Source organism: Balaenoptera acutorostrata, chromosome 4 (assembly GCF_949987535.1).
Source record: "Balaenoptera acutorostrata chromosome 4, mBalAcu1.1, whole genome shotgun sequence".
Classification (NCBI taxonomy): Eukaryota; Metazoa; Chordata; class Mammalia; order Artiodactyla; family Balaenopteridae; genus Balaenoptera; species Balaenoptera acutorostrata.
In genome coordinates, this window is record NC_080067.1 from 82744862 (window position 1) to 82767415 (window position 22554).

The 22554-nt window shown below is 40.2% G+C and overlaps 1 protein-coding gene across 5 annotated transcripts in view; it reads right to left on the reverse strand.

Moving 5' to 3' along the window:
• The window catches only part of SLC49A4 (solute carrier family 49 member 4), a 125327-nt gene that overhangs the window by 8036 nt on the left and 94737 nt on the right, over positions 1-22554 (reverse strand). The window contains exons 8-9 of one of the 5 annotated variants that reach the window (XM_057545420.1): positions 20938-21120; positions 577-8458 (exon numbers count right to left, since the gene is read on the reverse strand). In XM_057545420.1, coding sequence (XP_057401403.1) covers positions 8286-8458; positions 20938-21120 — 356 coding nt within the window. In that variant the 3' untranslated portion in view covers positions 577-8285. The other 4 variants (XM_057545421.1, XM_057545422.1, XM_007175648.2 and 1 more) reach the window with 4 other exon arrangements.

Below are 22554 nucleotides of genomic sequence, written 5' to 3' on the forward strand. Positions count from 1 at the left end.
CGCCAGTAGACTTATAATGTGGTGTGCTTATACAAACATTGCCACGTTTCCCAAATACTGTCTCAATCCAGCTGTGATCAACATTTTTGGGAATTAACTTCTATGATAAATTAGAAACAGTTATTAATCCTTACATAGTTAATACTATCACCTTACTCAGAAGGTCAATATGTTTTTAAATTGAATATTAATTTTTTTTTTAAATGAAGACTTTGGGAGGGACGTAAGAGGGAAGAAAAGGAAGAAGGCCAATAACACTTATCAGACGACCAAAACGTGCCACGTCTGTCAGGTTCATCACTTTATCCCATCATCACAAAATGTATAAGTATCCCCCTCCTTTATTTTAGCTCTATTTTTTAATGGATGAGAACACAGGATCTCCAGAAGTGCTGAAAGAATTCCCAAGTCTCAGGGCTTGTCGGTGGAGGAGCAGGATTTGGCCCAGCCTGTCCTGCTCCCAAACTCATGTTTTTCTTCCCACCACATCTCGCTGCCCAAATGCTCAAGGAGCTTTGGCTCCACTCCTACTGCCATTTGCAGTTTGATTAGAAACAAAACGCGGACCACGTCATCACAAGTGCTTTCAATACACATTTATTGCAAAACCACAGCACAGTAACTATAATGTCAACATAACCATATTTCCAAGCTGAGCAGGAAATCACCATTCTCATGTGCACCCTCCCAAGAAGCGGGGGCTGACACGGAGGCGCCGTACTGTGAGTAATGACTAGAAGCCCCATTCTGAACTAGGAGTTCTAAACCATTAAACATTTCATTACCACTTTGGCAAAGCAATGCACATTTACCATTTCTAAAATGTAACAGCACAGAGATTTTAAATGCATCTTTATTTTTCAGAATCTTCAGTATTCACAATGTGTAAAATGAAGCAGAGTTTTAAATAAAATGCTATGCCAAAACACATTTCCTTAAAAAGACCCGATGGAAAGGAAGGAAAGCCACATATGAATAATATTTATCAGTGCTTACAGTTGACATTAACTATAGTTTGAAAAGAATAAAAATACTCAAGACTTCAACATTTCCTTACAAAAGTATACTTGGCCATAAAATAAAAATCTATAAAACCCCAAATATTACAAAAGTAAAATGCAAAAAAAAATCTTTTTATTAAAATGTAATATAATATTTACATGGTAAGAATTTTTTAAAAATGCACAGAACACTCAGAAGTTGTGATGAGCGTCGGAGGGGAATTTATCACACACACTCATGTTTTGACAGTTGCATAGACCCACCAGGTCACAGAGCTGGGCCAGCAGATATGCACATCCCCTGGCATCAAGGCTCAGCGTGGGCAGATTTTAAGCCCCCTCCCTGCACCTGTCTATTTTTGCACCATGTCTCCTGCTGGGAGAAGAATGTCTGCCCAGGTACATGGGGTGTCACGGGAGGAGGAGCACCTGCTGTCAGGGAGCCTGTATGTCACCTGGATCTTAGTGTTGCTATTTAAAAGTCAGGTTCTGGAGCTGGGAGGAATCTCAAGAGATCATCTGGTCTATCCTTAGTCCTCTGGGACGGTCCTGGACCCTTCTCTTATTTACAGCCCCAGAGGCAGGGAATCTGCTGCAGCCTGCTGGAGTACTCTTTCACTCTGGCAGTCAGAACTTCTTGTGCTCAACTGCAGCAGTTTCAGCTAAAAACCATCCCCAGAGTGGACCAGATCCCAACAGGCAGGGACTCTGTTCTTCCGCAGACTGAAAAGGAGTCAGGGGCTTCAGTGTAGCCTGGGACTGGGAGGAGGGCACAGGGAGGGCATGAATTGCAGTGAGACTCACCGCCAAGGGGAGGCCCAAGGCTGAGGGAAAGGCCACCTCCAGGAAACCCAGGGAATGGGGTTGCGAGAGCCTGTACGGCACACTAGGACCCCAGCGTGGATCACGGCGGCCATGGGACTATTGCAGGCTCCCGCGTCAGCAGCTGTCTCTGCTCTGCTTCTGCAGCCATCCTGCCTCTACTTCCTTCCACCTGATCCCCCGGCCTCTGCTTGCTTTCCTGCTCTGTCATGTGGTGCAGAGCCATGAAAGCCAGAGAACTATAAATGGAGTAAAATCAGACCAATACACTGTGGCTTGAGAACAGAGGGAGAACAAGAAAGCTCTTGGGCTTTCAGATAGTGATTTTGGTTGCAAGGACTTTCCGGTTTGCTTCTAGGGGTGTGACTGAGAGGGTGAAGGCAGATGGAAAAGTCTGAATGGAGTAAGACATGGTGACTTTACTTGGCTCTAAAATCCACTTGGACTACCCAAGATTTCTTTGCATCCAAGAATTGGTATGAAAAGAAATGACTCGGGCAGAGTGTATGAAATGCAATAGGGTACTGAAGGCATAAGAGGCGGCGGATGTCTAGATTCCCACTGCTTTTGTGGAGCAGAACGGGAACCTCCGCTCCGCCAGACAGGGCTTCCGCGAGGGCGGTTCCCAGATGGCTGGCTCCCCTTCTAGTGTCCCCACCTGCCCTGGGGTGTGAGGTCCCCGTCTCCAAGCAGAGACGGTCCCCATCTCCAAGCTCCATGACAGTTCCTCTGCCCTGATTTGCTGTCTCCCCATTTTTGGACCACCTCTCTCCTGCCTCCATTCTTTAAAAGCAAGAACTTCTAAGTGCAGAGCGGGGTGGCTCTGGAACAGATGACAGGGTAGGTTGTAGAATCTCCATCCCTCGAGAGCTGAAAAAGCAGTTGGCCAGAGACAGCACAGGCAGGATGTGCTTGGAGGCGGGAGGCTGGGCCAGATGACTCTGAGAACAAGCCAGTTTTGGGGTTCTGTTTTCCAGACTCTGCTTCCACCACAACTCCCTGCCTCCAAACCTCCTTCTCCACTTTCACTCAGCAGACATATCAACAAACGCCTGTAGCCTGGCTTCTATCTCGCTAACTCCTTCAGTGGGGTCTCCATGCTTACATGGCCCCAGCTCCCTCTTGCTAGAAGGCTTTTCCCTCTGCCTAATCCCATGTCTGAACACTAGCAGATCTGAACTCTTTGGAAGCTTGTTAGCTTTCCCTAAAACTTTTCCACTTCTTTTCAAGCCATCAAAACAGATTTCTCTGCCTGACACTTCAAAAGCTGTCCAGATGCATTTTTTTTTTACTCTATGAAGGTTACACGTAACTATAAAAACTGATTAGGGGGCTTCCCTGGTGGCGCAGTGGTTAAGAATCCGCCTGCCAATGCAGGGGACACGGGTTCGAGCCCTGGTCTGGGAAGATCCCACATGCCGCGGAGCAGCTGGGCCCGTGAGCCACAATTGCTGAGCCTGCGCGTCTGGAGCCTGTGCTCCGCAACAAGAGAGGCCGCGATAGTGAGAGGCCCGCGCACTGTGATGAAGAGTGGCCCCCGCTTGCCACAACTAGAGAAAGCCCTCGCATAGAAACGAAGACACAACACAGCCATAAAAAAAAAAAAAAAAAAGAATATACATGTCTTGGCCTCAAATTCTTAAAAAAAACAAAAACAAAAACAAAACTGATTAGGGACAAGCATGGATTTCTAATGGCCCAAGAAAGCAGGATTTAGAGCGTATTTTTCCAAACAGAGTACGATCCCATAGACAGTCATAGAAATAAGCTACAAAGCTTCCAACGGTTTTTGGGGGTGTTGCTAGGTTTGAATTACAGTTGTTATGAATGGACTCATCAGAATATGAATCTCTCTGAGGGCCAGGATGCTGTCTTATTTGTTTCTGCATCTTCAGAGCCTAGCCCTGTGCTCAGCATGCAGCAGGAGCCCGAAATATACTGGTTGAATTATGAGATCCAGCTTCCTCCATCCCAGCTCTCCTCTCTTTTTAAAAAAATATGATCTGCCTCTCCCAGCATTTAATAGTGGTTAGGATGAAATCCCTGCCTGGCTTTATTTTATAATGTTCTATTATATTCGAATTGTATTATAAAGTACTCAGAAGCAAAAAGATCACAGTCTGCTATAAGATAAAAGAAGCAATTTTGTAAGAAAAAATTAAAATTTAAAAAAACATGAAATAAATTTTAGGACCTAGATAACAAAGAATTTACTGGTAAAGGAATACTGATAAAAGAGTGAATAGGTAAGGGAATCAGTAGCTGGTTCATTAGAGTAGCCTTTCGCCCAATTAGATGGAAGGACAATCATAGGCAACAGAATGCAGCATGGAGTTGCCAGTGCCTGGGGATCTATATTAACCTTGAGTAAAAAAGACAACAAACGTGAAGGGGCTTCTGTGTTCTGAGATAAAAGAGGGTGAAATGTCAGGGCTAAGCTCTCAATCAATGTCTTTTTCCCTGAAAAGGACAAGGGTAACTGCGTTTCTGTGGGACACGGAACAAGGATTCTGGGGCGCAGACTGAAAGGACAGTGGGGTCATGGAGGGGGACGGCTCCACTGGCGACATTTACATCATTTACTGATTTTCTCAGCAATAAGTTATTGATCAGGAAGAGCAGTGCAATGTGAATTAGTGAGTTCAGGGAAGGACTGAGAGGAAAAGGACCACCCCAGCACAGCCCTCATTTTAGCAGGATTCCAGTGGGCAGCCCTGTTCTGCCTATAGCAGGAGGGGTGGGATCAGACACCTGCCCTGACTTCTTCTAGGCCGCTTCTCCGAGTCACAGACCTTCCTTGAGCTTATATGCATGTAAGTCAAGGAAGTGATTTTGTTTGGGACTTGTAGATGCAATCTAGTAGGATGGGGGCAGAATTTTCCTAATACTTGATTTTCATAAGCCTCCAAAAGATTTACTTCTGGTAAAGAGGGAAGTAAATTTGGAGGTGGGGACACTGGCAGTAAATAAACCCATCTGCAGAACTAAAACCTGCCCTTTTGAGCATCTTTGGGTTTCTGCAAGGGCTTAGAAGGCCAGGACTGCAATAGCGATGCCTCAAGTGTGGCTTAGATTTACAGGTGGACACAGCTGAAGGGCTCCCATAGAGTCTCCTGCCCCCAAAGCAGCCCTTCTCTCTCTGATGAGTTGATGTCCCAAGTTCTATCACTAGAAACCCTTTCTTTTGGTGTTTAGTCTTTGTTCTCTGTTAAAATTCAAATTCCTTTTAGAAAGGAAACGCACAAGGCCTTATGTGTATCTTGGTGTGTTTGTATTTAAGTCTTGTCTTCAGAGGAAGCTGGAGGTGCCAACAATCTTCCCAACTTCCTAAAGGAATAGTAACCCACTCCCCAGCCATGGGATGATGGGAAGGCTTGGGATTCCTCACGTGAAAATTGATTCAGTGATCCCAGACAGATACAGGTTCTGCCTATGGTGGAAATTCCAATGGAACAGAATACCTTCCCTTGAAATCAGTTATGGTTAATGATGGTACAAGAAAAAAAATTTGGGTTCCTGCTATGCATAATTATTTGGGAAACTCTCATTATTCCTTTTTATTGCTAGTTCAGGAGAGTATTTGTTTTTTAAAAAATCTGTCTAAAATGTCCTGAAGGGTAGAAACATCTTTTGTTTTTCTGATTCTCCTTCACAGGCACACACTGCACACATGTAATTACTCTGTATGTAGAATGAATAAAAGCGTGAATGAAGGAATAGTGGATATGTCGATGGCCTGAGAGTTTCCATAACTGCCTGGCACCTATAATGCATGACTAAGGGGGCCTTCCTTGTAGAAGCTCCTTGCTTGTTTGAAAAGATAATGTGTAACTGGAAGGACCGGTGGCAAGGTATTGCACTTGTGTTGTTTTCTACTTTCTGTCTGGTCTGTGTGTGACCAAATAAGTGTATATCAGATGCTATAAAACTCTTCAGCAAAAAGGAACATCCACTTGACCCTTCTATTTTAGAGGAAGCCAGGGTCCAGAGAGAGCAGGTGACTTTTCCAAAGCCCCAAGGTGCTCAGCAGCTGCCCTGGAGAGAGAGACTGAAACCCAGGCCTCCTGACTCTCAGGCTGGACTTTTGGTTCATTTCTCTGACAGCTTTTGTGCCCATGTTACAATTTCAGTGAAGCCTTGTTTCCTAACACCTGGGTACAGATCAGACATGACCTACTAAACCTCTGTTCTCATTCTATAAAAGATATATGCACAGCTCTACTGGCAGAATCTGGCCATTAGAGACGACATTGTTGTAGCGCAACTTACAATTCTTCGGTGCTGTAACTCTAGAAATATCAGTTCGGTGCTGTAACTCTAGAAATATCAGTTCAAGGATCAGCTTTACCATCTGATCCAACAGTTTGATTTCTACAGGTGCCAAGTCACTGCTGACTCACAATGAATCAAACCAAACCAAAGGATGGGTTTCTGGTTTGTCCTGATTCCAGTAAGCAAATGCAGTACTCTGACCTGGCTCCCAGGATGTTATCTCAACAGCAGATGACAGATTTTCTCGTATCACATTTGATAAATTTAATAAACGCTGCATTTCATATATAAGGTCCTTTGGGGAAATAAACAGTACCTATAGCTTATCTTCTAGCACAGGCAATGAAGAAGCCATTTCTTCTTGTTGCTGAATGTGTGTGTGGTGGAAGAGTCTGTGTGTTTACGTGTAGGGACTCACAGGAGGAGGGTTACTGCACAAACAGGTGCATGTACGTCAGTCATTTCCTAATATTTAAAAAGAATGGACCTGAATTTCTGAACTGGAAGAGACCTTAGGGAACATCTTTGTTCACTCCTTCATTTTAGAATTGTGGGTAAATGAGGAATGAAGGGACTTGCTCAGGGTTAAACAGCTGAAGACACCAGGCCTGGCCACGAGCTGGGCCCTGGGGCTCTAGGCTAGGGCTTTTTTCTGTCCTCTCTAGTCTAGTTCATGAAGAAATTGGCCAGCTCTCTTCAATAATATGGGCAACTCAGACAATGTGGGTTTCACACAGCTTGCTTCCAAGCATAGTCAGAAATAAACAGGAAGATACAACCAGAAAGGGGAAAGCCTGATGGGAAAGATGACAGGAAAGAAAGAAGCGACCAAACAAAGCTAAGTTCTTGTCCTACTACAGTTCATCAATTTTACTGGTAGCTTGAAAGTTAGAACAGCTAAGGAAGGTGACCAGGAAAATAGTTAAGGATTACCAGAATCTTCATTAGCTATTATTTTTTTAAAAAATGGGATGGCATAAGCTGTCTTCTCGACTTTCTGCTTTCTACAGTATGGCGTGCCTCTGCTGAAATGGACAGCCAAGAAAACCCTGTCAAGAAAATCCGCTTGGATTTTGGGGGTGGATCATTCATTTTCTTCTCTCATGGGGCATGGACCTTAGTTGGCAGCATTAAAAACTGACTATATTTCCAATAAGAAAACCAATATTGCATATTGAAGTTCACCTTTAAACTTCAGAATATGATAGAGCTTGATGGCACATAACCAGGTCTGTAAAATGTCTCCATTAACCACTGCTACGTTTGATACAGATTTGTCTTGGAGAAAAATAAGGAGCTCAGAAACTCCTGCCCAAGTGTTAATGCCAACATGGTCTTAAGAAATAGTTCCTGAGATGAGTTGATTTTAAATCCTCTCTAAGTTTTTATACTTGGTGTAGGTAAATGCATAGAAAATTTTCTGAAAGGACTCATAGGGATCATCTCTGAAAAGGAGAATGGATCAACCAGCATGTTTGGAGGTAGACTACACTTTATATTTCTGTACTGGTATTTTATAATGGGTATACACTCACGTGTTTTAATTTTCAAAAATTTGAAAGAAATTTTACTTAAATTATTTCTGGTTAACACACTGATCACTTATGGAAGGAATGCTGGTGTAGGAGTCGAGTGATCTGCTAAAACTGAGCTGTCATTTAACCTGAAAGCTTCTCTATTTACTTATTTGTAAAATGGGGTGTTGGATTAAATCCTCGTCTCTGATTCTACGATTCTTCCAGGTAAATGGGAAGTAAGCCAATCTGAACTAGAGGAAGTCTAAATTAAATTGTAGTTTAAAAAAGTATCATTTTCTAACATTAAGGTAAATCAAAAGTGCCTCCAAGTCATTCTTGCCATTTTGATCAAGACTGTAGAAGCCTCGCTTGTAAACTAGAAGAACCTGGGGGAACCCCAAGAGCGCTGTGCTGTAGGGCTGATCTTCTGGCATCCCTTCTGGAGCCCCAAGCCTCGCAATGTACCAAATGTAGCATGTTTAGAGCTAAAATGGTTTGATGTGTTTTTATCATTTTTCCAAGGTTGCTGAAATGAATTTCATGGTTTGTTTCATTTTTTAGCTGTTTTTAAAAAATTAATTCTCCGTTGTTGAATGAACAGAGCAGCTAGGGTGGGGCGGCTTTTTGCTCTCTTTTTGAGTGTTGGCTGAGATGGAAGGCTATTGTCTGAGGCCTACCAGGTTCCAAGACACAAGAGAAAGACTACACAAGGCAAGTTAGTCCACATTTTAAAAGTACAACAGATAGGGACTTCCCTGGTGGTCCAGTGGTTAAGATTCCGCACTTCCAATGTGCAGGGGGCGTAGGTTCGATCCCTGGTCGGGGAACTAAGATCCCGCATGCCGCCTGGCCAAAAAATAAATAAATAAATAAATAAACAAACAAAAGGCATTAAAAAAATAAAAAATAAAAGTATAAGAAATAATAACACGAGAAACTTGTTAGAGACTTTTGTAATTCCCTTCCCATTTCAGGGGAATATTCTAACTTATACGACTTGGCTGTGAGAATAACTGTTAAATCTTTCTGGAGTGCCTGGATTTGTTTATGTTCTGCTCATGCTAGCATCCTGTTCATGAGAGGGCAGCCTGGGTGTATGGTTTTACTACTAGGCGGGAAGGAGACTGTGTTTTCGGCCCTGGAGCTTAGGGAGGGGTTGAGGGTAAAGAAGCCTATGCCAGGAAGTCAGCTCAAGGAAGCGGAGACCAGGATGGAACAGAGGGCAGATTCATGCAGGTGTTCAGAAAGCTGAGGCACAGGGCAGTGAGGACAAGCAAAGAGCCTCAGGAAACTGTCAGGTGAAACAAGGGGCTGATGTTTCAGTCCTGACCAAGAGCAAACTAAAATTATTTATAAAAAGAGAAGTGGTTCAGGGGAGAGATTTAGGGCATGTCATTGCCTGCGCTCTCTACCCACAGCCTCTATCGTTCCCATCCCCTGGCCAGAGGTGACACCCTCAAGAGTCGCTTAAGGGCCTTGGTATTAGTTCCTAGAGGTCATCTCCTATGTTTGAGGTTCCAACTGAACCGGGAGGACACCTGAAAGGAAACGAGTGCTCAGGATGGCCAAGATGTCTGCCTACTGAGCAGACACTCACCACTATTGAGCACTAACTACCCAATGGATGCTGTTAAAAGAGCACCTAAAACTTTCCCTGTCAAGTTTCGTTCTTCTGGGATGGTCCAACACTCTCCCCCCTCAGTACTGTTTCTATTTCCCAACAGATTAGCAAACTGTTGACAGTATGGAAATAAGCTTTATCTCGTTCTTTTCTATATGATTATAATCATACAAATTAAAGTGGAATTCTATTTTTCCTACATTTATGAAATAGGTCTGATGAAATTTCCTCATAGTTTTCTATATATTGCTTTTTTAATAGGACACTTTCTTCATGTCACAGCTTTTGCACTTGCTTGATAATATGGTATAATCACAGTAATTCCTGTACTTATTGTTTCTGGGACAAATGTGGAATTAATGTGATTTTTAACATTAATTTAAAACAAATCTACTAAGCACTTGCATTTGATCTTGAGTTTAAAGTGAAGCTTGTACTTATGCAAACAGCAAGATGAATGCCTAGATTTTAGTAAAAATAGTAAAAAAAAAAAAAAAAAGGAATTAAAAGATGGGTAGATGAGAATTTAATCTCAATTTAAAATCTCTTCGCTTGAATCCCTCATTAGAAAGGCAAGCTGTAAACATTCTCAATAATTAAACATGAATGTATGATCTATGATAAAACGTGGCCCTTAGGCCATATATGCTTAAATATACAAAATGGTGCTTGACTCCCTCTTGTTATTTTATTAGCTCTACCCTCCAGTGAAATGCATTTGTGTATGTAATTATCTGTTCTATATCTCCACCAGGGACCATACTAAAAAATGCTTCTTCCCATAAACTGTGAAATATTCACTGATAAGCCACAGGGAACTTACACTATAACATGTCCTTACCAATTAATAATGCTGTTGACTTGGTTTATGAGGATTGAATTATTCATCAGAAACTTTTCAGATCGCGTCACTCACTGCAAGCTAAGACTTAGAGATGTTAGAGCACCAACAGGATAGCGATGAAGAAAAAAGATGGGTTTTACTTAGAAATCAAGCAATCACCTAATTTTAACAGTATTTTACTCTTAAGCCCCATCGTTTTTGAACATGAGAAGAGTACTCACGAACACCCCAAAATGTCCAAATTAAGCTGCAATTCTCTGAGGCAGAGAAAAGAAGACTGCTTTGGGAGTCAGAAGATGTGGGTTTTAGTTAGCTTTACTTTTGTCATTAACTAGGATTGTGACCTTTGGCAAGATCCTTTACCTCTCTGGGGCTGTTCCTATAAATTCTAAAATGAGTGCTTGGATTAGTAGAGGGTTAAGATTTTTTTCAATTATAAAATTCATCAGGACTCTTTAATGTTTGTTTATAAAGTGCAAAGATTATGGCTGGTCTTTTGATGCGTGTGAGAAATACAAAAGTAAAAAAAAAAATTATGAAATATACAGTAAGTAAATAATGTGTAATCCTCCCCCCCACCCCTAGAAGATTTTGGTTCTCTATCAGGTTTGGTATATGAAATCTTGATCATTTAAAACAGCTGCAGCTTGTGATTAGAACAATTATCTGCTGGAGGAGTTAAGCAGATGTAAATGAGACAGGGACACCTCTCATCTCATCTCATCTCACGTATGCTAAAAACAGTGGTTGGTGCCTGGTACAATGCAAGAATTTAAAATCACTACCCATTTGGTCTGTCTTTGAACTAATCAGTCATTTAGGTAATATTTTTTAATGTTATTTTTCACTTTGTGTTAAAAGTAGAACTAACCATAATTAAAATGCTCTGTATGAGAAGTCTTATAGCAAAATTTTATATAGGAGTGTCCTAAAACACAACAGTTCTGACTAAAACCAAATGCATCATAACTCTTCCCTCATCTTTCTAGATTCATTCTAAACAGGAAGGGGTGGTGGTTGTTTTAGCACCTGGGTCATGGACTATTGACACCTGGACTGGCTGGCTTTCAATTACCCTTAAGAATTCTGCTTTGCTTTCCTTTTATTTTTATTTAAGAAGAATGACAGCGTTAACAGGAACTAAGCCTAGCTTTCACAGGTTTTCTTCTTCTCTTTAGCAAGTTCCTCAGTTCCTTCAGTTCTGGCTGCTAAGTTATTAGCAGGGTGGTTATAAAGGGGGATGGTCTAAAGGTGACTGAAGACAGATGTTAAATTTGAGGGTTTTCTTACTTTCCAGGTTGCACAATTTCGGATCTTACAAGGCCTGACGGTAACAGCATCCTCCTCTAGGACCGAGGTTAGTAAAAGCATAGCCTTCGACTTACCAAGGGGGAAAGGAGGGGTATCTGGGACTGTGTGTGATGGTGTGTGTGAATGTGTGGAGATGAGTCAATTAAGTGCTGACCAGGTTCCCTTAACCATACTTCACCACCTTGGCTAATAGAAGGAGCTGCCTTACACTCTGCTGTCCAGAAGAAGACAAATAAAATAATATATATTTAGCTGACAATGAAGATACAATTTCAAGTGAGTAAAAAAGGAGAGGGGGTTGGAGGAAGCTGAGAACAATGAAGATAAAACATCATTCTTGACTTTTTGACAAAGTGTTTGATTTTCCAGCCTGAGGGGAATTATGTAAATCTGAATAGTGGTAATATCATAACCCCACCAGAGCATATTTTATGTCATAGTGAAATACACGTCTGAGAGCTGTCCAGTGGGTATTATTTTTGAAAAAGCTGTCATCCACAGAAGGAAGGCAGGTACTGGCAAAATACTGCCCTCTCAAATATACTGACTCTATATAGAACTGAATATTTTATAACCTGAATTGAGATACAAGAAAGTAATTCAGAAATCACTCAACAGATCTGAAAGTTTCAATGCTATAAATTGTTATTTTCAAACAAGGGTCATTTAAAAAAATGCAACCCTGGTAAATAACAGCTGGAGCTGGCTTTTCCATCCCATGCCACCACATATATATCTGCCCGAAGACACAGGATGTTCTATGGGATTTGTCATTTCACTTTTAACAAAGTGCTAAATCGGAATGAAATTACATTTTTCATACAGCATTTAATGGGACTGTATTAAACATTTAGTCACATTTAATTTAATCATTTAAGAGCCTAGCAGATGAAATTGTATTTCACAGAAACAAGGATAAGTTAAGATTGAGACACAAAGTATGTGCTCTGCAGTCACTGGAAAGCACTTGATCACCATAATTAAGGTGGCCAAAGGTTTCCGATCTAATTAAAAATAAGGAGTCATATAAGAAATGGCTTTATTAGAAAAAAATGTAGTGTACAGGTGGCTAATATCTATCATTGATACACCTCTTGGCTATTTTATAATTAAAATCTGATATAGGGTTTAAACTTCTTTAGAAGTTAGTGGCATTTCTTCCTATTCTGATATGTGGCTTAGGGAAGGAGTTATCTTCATGTAATAGACACCCTTTATTTCTTTTCATAGTTACAATTAATCAGTAGTTTAGCACTGGCACAAAACATAGAGGGAATTATCTAGGTAGTGCTTTCTGTGTAAGACATCACACTTCTAACCCCAGACTCAGGCACACGTACGCCATTGATACAGTTTTTAAACCCACTATTATCACTCAAGTTCCACATTATTATTACCTAGCAGTAATTAAATTAATGTGATCATCTGTAACCTAACAAAACCTCTGAATGAAGTTTCTCTCTTCTCTTTTTCTTTTTCCTGTTAGATGTGCAATTCCAAGCAAATGTGCAGTATGCAGTATTGATTTCCAGTCTCTTTTTAAAAACTCCTTCAAGTCTGTGCTATTAAACTGAGACAACCACATCAAGATAGAGTCTGTCATAGGATTCCCTGAAGCACAGAATAAGGAGGAGACTGAGCAAACACGACCCGGGAAGGCACCAGTTGAACCAAGACAACTCTGTAAGACAAAAACATGCAGTTGTAAGCATTCATGTGTCACCAGCAGAACACCACCTGTATGCTGGGAGCAACCTGCTTTGCATTCAAGACGGGAATAAAGACACAGACCTACTAGAGAATGGACTTGAGGATATGGGGAGGGGGTGGGGTGAGAGGTGACAGGGTAAGAGAGTGTCATGGACATATATACACTACCAAATGTAAAATAGATAGCTAGTGGGAAGCAGCCGCATAGCACAGGGAGATCAGCTCGGTGCTTTGTGACCACCTAGAGGGGTGGGATGGGGAGGGTGGGAGGGAGGGAGATGCAAGAGGGAAGAGAAATGGGAACATATTGTATATGTATAACTGATTCACTTTGTTATAAAGCAGATGCTAACACACTATTGTAAGGCAATTATACTTCAATAAAGATGTTTGAAAAAAAAAATCTATAGAATAAAAAAAAAAAAAACAAAAAAAAACAAAAGCACTTATAATAAATGCGCCCTGGGAGGCCTGAAAACCGGCTTTCAATAAACAGTGACAAATGCGGAGTCTAAGCGATGCATGTAATATGTTACAGGGCTTTCCTGTGGAATATTTTTAATCAGTATTGTTAATGACTTTTCATCAATTTAACCCAACTTGACTTTGGTGACCAAAAAAAAAAAAAATCTATTATTACTTCAAAGAAAGAAAAATCAATCACCTTTAAATGTTAGTTTAATTGTTTTTAAAGTGCCCCCTTATCACCATCACTCTTGTCCTTGTTTAGAAATATCTGATGGATTAGAAAGACAAACAAGAAAATCACCTGAATTTTGAGATAACACTTTTAAATTTTTTTGGAAAGAAGTATCTAATTCTCAGCAAAAAAATCAAGTAGTAATCACTGTAAAACAAAGTAGAAAATACATATATATATATATATATATATATATATATAAAATAAGTAAAATGTAAAAAATGAATCCTAAATTCTACTCTCAGAGAAACTACTGTGAATACTTTGGTTTCTTTCTAGTCTTTTTTTCCTACTAACATAATGGTTATGTATGATGCCAATTACCAGAAGATTTACAGGAATCATCTAAACAGGCAATTCAAATAATGTTTTTCGATTTAATGGAATTGAGAACGTGCTTCTTCGAAAATGCTCATTCACGAGTTCAGGACTCCCCAACAGGCCAATCCTGGGCCTCTTGCTACCAAAACACACATGCTTGCCCCGCCGACTGTGCTGTCTGTAGCTGCTTCCTCTGGCTCCGGGGGCCTTGGAGCCGGGCATCTGTTCAGCTTCCTTCTATCCCAGCCCACTCTGTCAGTCAGGCTTGAGGCTTTCGTGCAGAAGCGAGCAGCTTCTTGGCATAAAGGGGCTGGCGGGGTGGACAACTTCTCTAGTTTAATATCCATTTAGCAATTTCAATGAAAACATAAAAACACAACCAAAAATGAAGGAAACACATTCCCTGGTACATTTTTTCCTTTGGGCACTGCTATAAGTTTATATTTTCCCTCTGTGCTTCTACAGAATGCTAATACTGCCTTAATCTTCAAAAATCATCCTAAAGATTTCTATGCTGCTGCTTTAGATTAATCCATAATTCATACGTCTAAAAGAGCAATTTATGCTCAGGAATGGACATCAGAAAACCAACCAGTAAGAAAAGGTGCTGAAGTACCTTTTTTTCCTATAATATGATGTTCACAAAAGCAGCCTCCCTAACCTCTCAATTTCTACATTTTAAAAGTCAGACATGCTATTCTATAGCATGGAACAAAGATGTATATTTCAATGGTATTTTCATGCAAAGTTGTTTTCTGTCCTTTACTTGGATTGACTAGAATCTAAATACTCAGAAACGCTGTGATCTCTGGGATCTTGTCTTTATTCTAATATTCCCTGAAATGACGCACCAAGCATTTTCTGCTTTTATATTAACCATATAGCTTCTGGATTTCTGATGATAATTTTAACAAGCAAAAAGAAGCAGTGAAAAAATACAAAAAGAAAAAGTAGTAAAATAGAGGTAATAGCATACTGTTTATACTAAAAGTGAGCGTGTTTTACTTTAAGGTCGCATTTTAAGCAATAGCTAAAAGAAAGTATGGCACTTGAAGTCTACAACAAAGATGTTTCCTAAACTTTAGAGACTATTTCACAGGGACCTAGAGCAACACACATGCAGCAACAATCAACTTGTCCTAGCTCTCCTTAAACCTAGAAATTAGTCAAATATTGCCAAAGCAGACCTTTATTTCATCAGAATTGTAAAACGATTCCTTCTACCTGGGTTCAGATGAAATCTCTAAAAATAACTCAAAATTGCTCTTTAGTGTCATGGTTTGTGGGTTGGTTGGTTTTCACTATTGTGCCTCTCTCTGAGAAGTCAAATCCACCCTTCACTAAGTTCACCTGGCTTAACCAACTACCAGTGTTCTTTGAAATTTTTGCCTTTTTAGAGAGGAAAAAGGTCAGGGATGGAAACCTCTGCATGTCCCCACTGAAAACCATTCCCATAAACCACATCTAAGGGGCTCTAATGTGCAGGAAATGGCTTGCTTAAAAGTTCAGTCTGACTTGGCAGAGCAAAGTTGGCTGTGGTCCTTTGGAGCCCAGTGCCATGACGTAATTAACCCAACAGAGTCCTTACCCATCGAAATTTTCTTTTGTATCTTTTAAAGTGAGCACAGTTTTCCAACATTCCTTCCCTTTGCCTTTCACTAGGGAAACTATAAATCCATACTGCAAGCCCCCATGACTTGCCTCTACATTTCTGCTGGCTCTCTGTCATCTCCTGTGCTGCAGCCTGAGGACTCTGCCAATTTACAGTGAGGCAGGTGCTATAGTTTACTCAGAGCTCTGCACCAAATGGTGAGGCTCTGCTGGGGCTGAACTAATTAGGATGAAGTACCATTCTACTTTTCACCTCATCTTTCCCTGCAATGATGCCACACTTTTGGCTTCAAGTACTTGTCTGGTTCCAGACACTATCTTCCAGAACCAGCCTTCTAGTTTCTTTGGTGATTTAACCAAAATTATGGTAATTTAACAAAATTGTCTCCATTCTCTCTCAAGAGAAGCCAGCTGACACCACAGTCTCACAGTGTGATGCCCTGCTCCCTTCACTCCACGTTAATTATCCGATAGCTTGGACCAGCACATTGCATTATTTTACTTCTTAGATATAAAATTACTTCTCACTAGTCCACATCAGTTGAACCCGTTCTCCTGGTAACCACTAGACAATACCTCCCTCCTCAGTACACAATGCAGCCTCAAATTCATGGTTGGCTACTTCATAATGAAAGGACTGAGGTAAAACCTTTAATGTTTTTAGCCAAAACTTGCTGCAAACCTTCTAGAACAACAACAAAAAAAACAGACAATACAAACTACAAAACAAGCTACAAACTATAAAATAGAACATTAGAATACATTTCAGAGCATATAAAGCATACAACGGCATTTCCAAATTGATTTTGTATGTGAAGTTATTAGAATAAAACATCACTGTGCTGTCTGAAATACTCGCTGAGATTCGCAAAGCAAACATTATAGGAAGCAACTCAGTTTTGCAAATATGCTTATATTAAGGAGCAAGTAACTTTTTTTGAAAGTGACCTTAAAAAACCCAAGTCAGGGCTTCCCTGGTGGCGCAGTGGTTGAGAATCTGCCTGCTAATGCAGGGGACACGGGTTCGAGCCCTGGTCTGGGAAGATTCCACATGCCGCGGAGCGGCTGGGCCCGTGAGCCACAGCTGCTGAGCCTGCGCGTCTGGAGCCTGTGCCCCGCAACGGGAGGGGCCGCGATAGTGAAAGGCCCGCGCACCGCGATGAAGAGTGGCCCCCACTTGCCGCAACTGGAGAAAGCCCTCGCACGAACCGAAGACCCAGCACAGCCAAAAATAAAATAAATAAGTAAATAAATAAATAAATAAAAATTAAAAAAAAAAAAAAAAAAACCCAAGTCAGAAAAACTCCAAGAAATCTTTGACATGGTCCAGGTTCCCAAAGCAGAGTCAACACAGGACATGGGAAACTCTGTGACCCAGGGCTCTAAATAGGCCAGTGGCGTTGGTATAGAAGCCTGTGTGACATTCGCCATCAATGATGGCAATGGCCATAATCAACAAGCAAATCACCAGTGGAGCCTATCTTGCCAGGCAAGGCACTCTAATGTGGTCATTTTGGGGTTAGTACGTACAGCCCTGAAAAGCCATATCTGATGTAGTCATCTACCAGATAGCACATGGTGGGAAACCAAAAACTCTAGTCAGGAAGTTTAGTACTTCCTTGAGAAGTGACCTAAAAAACTGCCGATCTTTATGATTATTAAAAATCAAGCCCTCCAGGGCTTCCCTGGTGGCGCAGTGGTTAAGAATCTGCCTGCCAATGCAGGGGACACGGGTTCGAGCCCTGGTCTGGGAAGATCCCACATGCCACGGAGCAACTAAGCCCGTGAGCCACAACTACTGAGCCTGCGCGTCTGGAGCTTGCGCTCCGCAACGGGAGAGGCCGCGACAGTGAGAGGCCCGCGCACCGCGATGAAGAGTGGCCCCCGCTTGCCGCAACTAGAGAAAGCCCTCACACAGAAACGAAGACCCAACACAGCCAAAAATAAATAAATAAATTAAAAAAAAAAAAATTACAAAAAAAAAAAAAAAAAAAAATCAAGCCCTCCAATCATGTAACTAATAGTTGAATTCTGACATATAATTAACTTCTGGGTGAGTTTTTCAAGTTTAAAATGACTGAATTATGACATTCAAACACTGGCTCTAATGGAAGAAATTCATTATATAAAATGTTTAGCATACCGGGCTGCATAACTAAAAATTTAGGAAATAATATTATACAGTTTTCAGATTTGTAATTTATGTATCATCATACCTCAGCTATAAGGCATGTGGACTTTTGCTGTGGGACTTTTGGGGCGAGATCAACTAATGATAAGTGAAAGAATCTCAACAGAGTTTTCATAGTTCTAGGAACTTTTTAGCCTTAGAGAGTTGTGGGGTATGTTTGTGTGTATTCATTATACGAACTGACAAATAAGCACATAAAAGCATTTCTTTAAAATAGAAGCTTAGATGTTTAAATTCCTATCATCACCAGCTAATTATCCAGAAGGAAACAAAACATTTGGTGAGTGCCAGCTGTACCCTGGTCTAAGCTCTTTCACATTCATCTTCTCATTAACTCTAAAATGTCAAAACATACTGAGTTTTTTTTTTGTCCTGAAAACCATCCTGTTCGATTAAGATTAATTTTTATTTAAAGTTTTATTTTTCACAATACTCACGGAGTTTAGGCAGGAACCTTTAACATCTACATAGATATGTATAAGAACATATGATCAGAAACCAACCCAGAAGAGGGAAGCTTTTTCCCCCCAGCTAGATAAATCCTTGATTGTATCAGTGAGATAGAAATTAGCAGAAATGGTGTTAAGTGTTTCTTCCACTGCCTGTGCCAAAGAACCAAAAATGTCTGCTCGTATCTGGTCACTACAAATCTGCAAAATGAGGAGTGAGCACTGACTGATGTACAGACACCAGTCTCTGTTGAACAAATTGGAAGCTGCACATTCAAGACCCAGGAGAGTGATAGAGACACTCTGCTTGCCAAGCACAATGGTAGGCGTGCACTGGGCTTCTCCACAGTCAGACAGCACAGGGGTAGCTCCTGCTTTAAACTGACCAATAGATACATGTTTGTTATATTCTATAGACCACGTGCAAGAGGTCTATTAGGGGATAACGTGATCTGGCGTCTACTGTTGTTGTTTTTAAATGCTGGGAAGACAAAACAATTTCCATCCAACAGGAGAAACCATGCTCAGCCGGGCTGCAAGGACCATTCAGCCCACCTGTGTCCATGAGCTGGAAAACCATTTCTACCACTCTAAGGGCAACAGCCATCTCTGATACTTTACCAGGCAAAAAAAGAGAGGCACTGAGCCTCCTAGTTTCAACTATGACACAGCTGAAGTGGGTTAAAGCTGATAATGTAATGACTGTTAGGGGATTCTGTTTAGAAAACTAATTGAAGGCAAAGACCCTATACCTGGCGATGGCATTTTCCCTAGTGGAAACACGTTTCCAGGAGGACAGTGAAGAGTGGTCTGACTTTATTAATATCACTTGCCTTCGAAAATATCACTCTCTTTCATAGGATAAACCAAATGTATATCAGGTTTAGCAAACTTGAAACCATCTTTACCTGTATTAGTGATCGACAGAAATGATCTAGTTTGTTGTTAATTATATTAAGAAATTAATATATCCTTTGGATGGTCCTTGCTGTTAGGTGAAAGTGCTATGTCAAAAGCTGTCCAAAACCCAGGGAGATTCTGCTTCATCAGCTTTGAACGTTTCAAAAATTTGTTTTCCAGTCAAGGAGATTCTCATGGCTATTATTTCAATTATAAGCCTGTCAGAATTCCTAGAAACAATTAGGTCTCTTGGCGTGTCACATTTTAGAGCATTTCTTACATTTAAGTCTTATAAATTAGATTCTTCCATGTACAAATTATCCAGATTTACTGTATTTGATGAGTAGTTAAGAAAACAGCAACCAGAAAAAAAAGTAGTAATATTCAATTATTTAAGACAAGGAAATAAAATGGAATATAAACCTAGTAGAAATTAATAAAAGATTTCTATGTAAGACTCACAAGTATAAAATTTAAAAAGTCTAGATGTATAAAATAAGTATAAATCCTTATTTTAACATGCAAAATAGAAGTCTAGATAATTGTGCCCCAATTTTCTAAAATAGCGAGACAGAATTTGGACCACGGAAAAGAAAATATCAGAGAAAACCAAACAACTGCAAAACAGAGCCACTACAAACCCGTGGACCTCAACACCAGTGGGGCCTGCCTTCAATATGCCCAGCAAGCTTTCCAGCTGTCCCTGCAGCATCTCCTCCCACCCCCTCAAAAGCTATTTTAAAGTTTCATTCTCTCCTTAAGCCCCTTCTCCACTACCTTCCCACCAACTCATCATAGATGAACTGGCTTCTAAGCCGAAAGTTGGTGCCATCAAGGAGCTCCCTCAACAACGTGCTCAGCACAGGCCTCTGCTTCTGTGCCACACACGCTGCCTTCTCTCCACCTCCTTTCCTCCAAGGCTAACTCCTCTACTTGGGTTCAGGAACCCAGCCCTTCTTCCTTTGTAAGGACGTCCCCCTTCTTTAAAGGTGTACCCCTGGGTTCTAACTGCAACCTTCTTTTCACTCTATACCTGCACTGACCAATATGGTAGCCACATGTAGCAATTTAAATGTAAACAAATTAATCAAAATGAAATAAAATGAAAAATCCAGTTCCCTAGCTGCATTAGCTTCGTGGGCTAGTGGCTACTGCGCTGGACAGCACAGATAAAGAGCACCTCTGTTATCATAAAATGTTCCATTGGACAGAGCTGTCCTATACAGGCGATCCACTCTTTGGGTGATCTCTCATTCATCTGCAAAGCTTTAAACTACGTATATACCCCTGACCTTAATTTCTACCTTATGTTAAGACAGTAGAGTTGAAGTATTTTTTTAAAAAGCAAGATATCAGTGGTTCTCAATGAGAACCAGCATATTAGAATCAGCTGGTGGGCTTTTAAAAGTAGAAATGCTGCCCCCCCGCCCCCCCAACATCCAAGTTAATTAAATCAGAAACTTTGGTGGGGGGGGCAGTGAGGATGCATTCCATCAGGCTGGGATGCCCTTCAAGAAAAGCAACAGAAGATATTTTCTTCGCATGTGAAAGCTCAAATAAAGTAATTTGCCTTAGTGGGAATTCTCCATATAAATTCCCTGTACATCAGTGCCACAAAACTCTCTCGTAACACATTTAGATAGTAAATAAAAAGTCAGATTTCTTACCTGTGTGATAAAATGTGAGAAAAAACAAAAGTACTCCCATGAACATATTACTTAAAAAAGTGACAACTCCACAAGTAATTCCTTCTGGAACTGGGTAGACAGTTTCCACGAAAAGCTCAAAAAATATAGGTATACTGCTATTCAGGAACACTCCCAGGAGAATACAGGAGGCATACAATGTCACTAAAATAAAAACACAAACATTTTAGTTTCATAAGAGCAGCAGTGAGTCACATCAGATGGATATTCTGGGTGTTCTCCTTCATGAGTATCAACTCTGGAATTTCATCTCTTCTCAGTGGTAGTTGATGAACTTCAGCAAAGCTTCACACATCTGTCAGCTCTTCACACAGGTTTTGTGGAGTAGATAGGAAAAGGTTCTCTTGCTGGATGATTGCCAGTTTATTTGCTTTATCTTTTTGGTGGATTACTCCAAAGCACAGAAACAATTTTTACCATTATAATTTAAAAGATTCTTTCCCCTGAGTCACACTCCTGGCATATTGAGGGATAGGTAAAATACAGCAAATTAATACAAAATCTAGACTCATTCTATAATTTTAAAGAGAAGTTAAAATCTAAGGAAAAAATGTAAGAAACATTAAGTGTAACTAAAAATTACATATTTTAAGACTGGTTAATAACAGCCCTCAAGCATAAAATAAAAGTTATCTGCTATGTAATTCCTGGAGAAACACTTAAAATAGAAATAGTCCTCAATTTTAGAATGAGTTTCATGTCAAGAGTTTTTTTAAAAAAATACATGACTTTTTTGGAACATAGAAAAAAATTTCACCTAGAAATGTATAATTAATAGTGGCTAGGATCCCAGATTAGCCAATAAATAGCCTATTAACACAATCTATAGTGAAATCTTTGAATAAGGACACTATTCTTATTCTTAGAAGAATGTTTAGAGAAATGCACCCCACTCCAAATAATTTTATTAATGCTGTCTGCATACAAACCTTCAATAATTTTAATTTGAAGGTGAAAACAGAATCAATGAGGAAAAAATGATATCCTATTTAGAAACCTAAAACATCTCCCCTTAGACTAATAAGTATATCATGCCCACTGATGATAATGAGTAGCAATTATTCTAACCTTAAAGTTACCAGGAAAGTATTTTTAATAAAAATATTTGTTAAGTAAAAAAATTTCTGTACAGGAACTGCAGAAAGTGAGGGAATTACCCTAAATCTGTTATGTATTATTCATAGAACATATCAAATTACCAGAATTTACCACACCCAATTGCAATCATTAACAATCCCTAACATTGTTGAAGAGGTAAAAACAAAAACTGTATCTACTGTTTTCTAATAGCATTTCTCTAATTAATCTCAACTCACACTTCCTCCTCCAATTACACTAGCCTTTCAGGATTACAAAATATTTAACACATTCTAGTACCACAAATAGCTGGTGATTACTTTGAGTTTCTTTGATTAGAAGACACATGGAAATAGAGAACAAAAGGATGATGGTGAATAAAGAACGCATTGCTGGCTAAAGCAGTGACCAGGCTAGTCACAGGATTAAATGAGAAGCATCTGATGGATATAAACACATGTAAAACATGAAGCACTTTTCAAGAGTTTCTTAAAAACAAAA